The 5,156-nt window shown below is 40.5% G+C and overlaps 1 protein-coding gene across 1 annotated transcript; it reads right to left on the bottom strand.

Annotated features, from left to right (window-relative positions):
• Positions 1–3,870: 3,870 nt before the first annotated feature.
• On the bottom strand, positions 3,871–4,479 carry LOC116163666. Its single transcript, XM_031477723.1, has one exon. It carries the CDS (start codon positions 4,477–4,479, stop codon positions 3,871–3,873), a length of 609 nt encoding a protein of 202 aa, XP_031333583.1.
• Between the last annotated feature and the right edge of the window lie 677 nt (positions 4,480–5,156).

Genomic DNA, 5,156 nt, shown 5'->3' on the forward strand with positions numbered 1-5,156 from the left:
TCTAACGAAGAATCCGTGTATTCTTTACACTGACGAAAAAAATGACACCACATTGAGTACTTTTACAAGTTCCGGTATAAGTCTTATAGAAAAACTTTTAATAGTGTACTGATTACGGAACTATCCACGAACCTGTGGCTAAACTATATTTGCGGAACAGCGGAACAATTAGGTTTCAAAATAAACGAATGTGGTTTCTTTATAGGAAGTGAGGAATTGTATTTCTTAGGTGCTAGCCCAGATGGGGTAATAGATAGTGACACTATAATAGAAATTAAATGCCCTTATTCTGCACGAGATTCCACTATTGCGGACGCTATAAAAAATAAAATTATTACGTATGCCACAATAGAACCAGGACAACTAAAATTGAAAGGGTCCCACAATTACATGTATCAAATTCAAGGGCAATTGGCAATCACGAATAGGAAATGTTGTTACTTTATTGTTTGGACAAAAAAAGATATGATGTTTGAAAAAATAAAAAAAGATGAACTATTTTGGCAAGATGTTAACCTAAATTGCACACATTTTATTTTAATTGCCTCTTGCCAGAAATTGTGGATCCTCGCTATACACGAGAGCCTCCAGACAATGTAATAAGAAATCCCTCCAGGAATTAATACGTTTGTTTTACTATTGAAACGATTTAGACAATCCGAGATTAATTTCTAGATAAATAAAACTTTTCAACAGAAGAAGATTCGAGTATTTTAAAAACCCAACCTGCATGTTAAATAAGCAGGCTGTACATACTTATATTAAATTCAATTATACTTTACACATGCATCAAAGCCAGCTCAGCAAGCATAAGTCAGCAGATAAGCCAATAGGAGCTTCTACTAAATCCTTGGAAACTCGCTGCTAAATATTTATGAAACAATCCTCAAATTTTATATAATTTGGTTATTTCGTTGATAAATAGCAAGTGTTCTGGTACGGAGCGATCCCTACCCTAATGTATCATAGATGATGACATTTATTAAGCTAGCGTTAACCTACTTCAATTAGCTTAAATGATACTTTACTAAGATGTACGCTATATATTGGATGTATTAATTTATGAAATCGTATTTCCCATGGCGTCGACCTCCTTTGCTATTCATTGCACAAATTTATGCTACCAACTTTATGCAAACCGTTTCACGTTTATAGTTTTCAATTACCAACGTCTCCTGCATAAATTTTATTTTCATAATCCGTCTGCCACAAGGAAGACTGTTCAATTTTGTAATGAGTCATTAGCAAACTGCTTGCAGGAAAACCCTAAAAAGTTTTACACTGTTAACCTTTATTAATCTTTCGTATGGTAATGACAGAACAACGACTTTCACTAAAACCAGTAAAAATGCATCTTTTCAATATTTAAACATTTAAAATTTATCATATACAATATCATAAGTAGTCGAAGTATTGTAGAATATTTTTTAGGTGCTGTCACGAATGCGACTAGCATGAGTTTTTTTTTAATTGACATCAATTGCATATTTACATCTACTCTTGGTGAGTATTAAGCAAATGGGTTGTTAAGACATTGAGGGAGATAGCATCCATTGATGTTAATCCTATATAACTATATATTACAGATTAATGTAAAATTAATGTACTATGATGAGTATGTTTTAGTGTAATAATAGATCGGTTGGCCAGGTCCTGTGTAGTCTCCTTGGGATTACATCGTTTGAGAGGTGGTCCACTAGCTCGTGGGTTTTGGTGTGATAATTGACAGCAATTCGGTGGATCTCGTCTTGCACAAAAGGGACCCCCAGGTCTTTGTGAATGATCTGGTTAGTAACATACCAGGGTGCGTTTATGATTGAGCGCATGATCTTGGATTGGAACCTCTGGATAATACTGATGTTGGATTTCTTAGCACATCCCCACAGCTGAATGCCATAAGTCCATATTGGCTTTAGGATGGCTTCGTACAGCAACAGTTTATTTTCAGTTGATCATGATGATCCTCTACCGAGCAGCCAGTACATCTGTCTAAGTTTGATGTTTAATTGCCGTCTTTTTGCTTGTATGTGTTTTTTCCATGTTAATTTCTGGTCTAGGTGAAGTCCCAAGTATTTCACTTCATTCTTTACAGAAATGGGGTTACCTTCGATAGTAACTGGCGGACATGTGGTGAATTTCGTGGTGAAAGTAACTTGAGTAGACTTGGTTTTGTTGATGTTATTCGCCATCGATTTAACCATTCATTGACGAGATTTAAGTGCTCTTGGAGTCGTTCATTAGCTAAAATAGCAGTATGATCAGTAAAGGTGGTGATTAGGGTGGTATTTGTCTCTGGTGTGTCTGACGTAAACAGGAGGTACAGGATCGGCCCCAAGACACTACCTTGTGGGACACCGGAGTTAATAGAATAGTACTCGGAAATTGTGTTCATGTATTTCACTGAATAGTAGCGGTCGGACAGGTACGAATTCATTTGAGTTAATTAAATTGCGATCGGATGTGAATTTTACAATTACAGCTCTTGGTTTCTTTCCGTCCCCATTTTCCGACCCTGTGAATTCGGTCGATATGGTCAACATTGAGGGTGACTTTAAGTTGACTTGAAAAGAGTTCAAGTGCTTTAGCTTGGATATCTTCATTCGCAGCTTCTTGTAATCCGAAAACACGTATAGAATTCCTACGAGTGTACTGCTCAAGCTTATCATTGTCATCACAATATTTCACATTCGCCGCCGTTCACGCGATCACTTCAGTTTTTAGGTCTGCAATTACTTTGTTTTGAGCAGCAAGCTTGTGGTTTAGCTGTTCGATCACCGTTTTAAATACCGAGTCCGTAATCACTTTTATAAAGTTAGAGTCAGAGTTGGACTGGGTCAAGCATAGAGTGACCCAGTGAGTTTACTGACCCAGTGACCCGGTGACCCAGCTTGACCCGGTGACCCAGCTTGACCCGGTGACCCAGCTTGACCCGGTGACCCAGCTTGACCCGGTGACCCTTGACCTTGACCAGCTTTACTCAGTGACCCGTCTTGACCCGGTGGCCCAGTAATTAAATTATTGTTAGGTATCATCCAAAACAATTTCAAGTAACTTTTAATTTTAAAAAAAATTTCCTCAATAATATTCGGCAACAAGCACGTAGCCCAATTTCATTCAAGAGAACTAATACCTAAAAAAATCAAATGCATTTGTTTATAGTTTGTAGTCAAGTAGTCAATGAAAGTATTTAGAGAAAAGATTTATTTGGATTAAGCTAACTAGTAGAAAAAAATTAAATGTGAATGAACACTGTAAGCAAACTGGTAAGCCCTGAAGCAAAGAAATAACATTATTCTAATACAATTCGGGACATGGAAAGTTTTTTACGGCAGTATTAAAGCAAACATCACAGAAATGGCAGTTGTCAAGCAATCGAGTATTATTTTCAACAAACCAGCATTTCATTTATTGCATAATCTGTACACTTGACCCGAGGGCACTGACTTAACTGCGTTATTCGATCAAACTAGGTGACTGGGTCGAATTGGGTCCCCGGGTGAAATTGAGTCACTGGGTTAAACTGGGTCAAACTGGGTCACTGGGTCTAACTGAAAAGAGTATGATGTGACCCAGCGACCCCGTGACACAGTTTAATTTAGTGACCCAGTTGACCCAGTGACCCAGTCCAACTCTGGTTAGAGTCCGTTAACAATTTATTTGTTGTGGATGCGATAATCTGGTTTATGACCTCCAGCTGGTCTCGAGTAAAAGGCATTTTATCAGCTTTGCAGAAAATAGCTGACTACAAATTGTTAATATTGATTAAGGACATTTCACAACAACGTTTATTCAACAGTAAATTATATTTTTATGAGAGATGATAAATTGTGGAGCACACTTGCAATACGTCTACTCGCTACGACGCCTCATCTAAATACCCGGATATGGTGCTTCGTACAGCGGGCGCAACGGTCGTTGGGCTGCGTCTATTCGTATGTAGACTTGGGTGACGGTATCGAAGTGTTTGGGTGTGAACATTCGTCGTCTGGTGTCGTGATTCGATGCTTGCGTTGGTCGTAACTCTTGGATGTGTTGTCGTAGCTGCGTGACGAAGGTCTCGGGTCCTATGTTAGGTTCGGTCGTCTGCTTCTCGAAGAGTTCACCGGGAAGTTTTAATACCTGCCCGTATACCATTTCGGCTACGGTGGCTTGGATATATTCTTTCCAGGCGTTACGTATCCCAAGTAGGGCGATCGGTAGGGCTTGCATCCATCGGGTCTTGGCGTGGCAACGGTGGGCAGTTTTGAGTTGTCTGTGAAAACGCTCTACCATTCCGTTTGCCTGTGGATGGTATGCCGTCGTCCGGATCCGCTTGAAACCAATTAGTTTGGACAAACTTTGGAATAGGGCGGCTTCGAATTGGCGTCCTTGGTCGGTCGTTACTTGAAGGGTACACCAAAACGGGCGATCCAGTGGTTTACCAATTCTTGCGCCACTGTTTCTGATTAGATGTTGACGATAGGGATGGCTTCGGTCCATCGTGTGTATCGATCGATGCAGGTGAGGATGTACTTAAATCCTTGGCTCTCTGGAAAGGGTCCTACAAGGTCGATGTGGACGTGTTCGAAGCGTTGTCGCGTGACAGGACATGGCGTCACTGCTGTTTTGGTGTGTCTCGTGACTTTGTTTCGTTGGCAGTGGTCGCATTGTTTGGTTCATTGAGCACAATCTTTCTTGATTCCAGGCCATACAAATTTGTCTGTCAGGAGTTTGGTCGGCACTCTGATTCCTGGATGTGACGGTGTAGGCTGTTGAAAGCTTACTTACGAAATGGCATCGTGACGAATGGTCTGACGTGGCCTTGGGACATGTCGCAGTAGATCGGTTTCTTGGCGTGGTGCAGTTGAATCTTTTGGAGTTGTAGGCTCGTGTTTGCTTGTAGCGTCGTTCTCAACTCTAGGTCAGTTTCTTGATCTGTTCCTAGGGCGTCGAAATCTACTCCTTTCGAGATTTGGTCGATCCGGGACAGGTTGTCTTCGATGATGTTCTCCTTTCCTGCGATGTGCTTGATGTCTGTAGAAAATTGACCGATGTAGTCCAGGTACCGAAACTGTCTTGGCGAACATTTCTCAGGTTTCTGCTGGAATGCGTGAGTTATCGGTTTGTGGTCGGTGTATATCGTAAACAATCGGCCTTCTAGCACGTGCTTGTGATGC

Source organism: Photinus pyralis, unplaced genomic scaffold, assembly GCF_008802855.1.
Source record: "Photinus pyralis isolate 1611_PpyrPB1 unplaced genomic scaffold, Ppyr1.3 Ppyr1.4_LG1, whole genome shotgun sequence".
NCBI lineage: Eukaryota > Metazoa > Arthropoda > Insecta > Coleoptera > Lampyridae > Photinus > Photinus pyralis.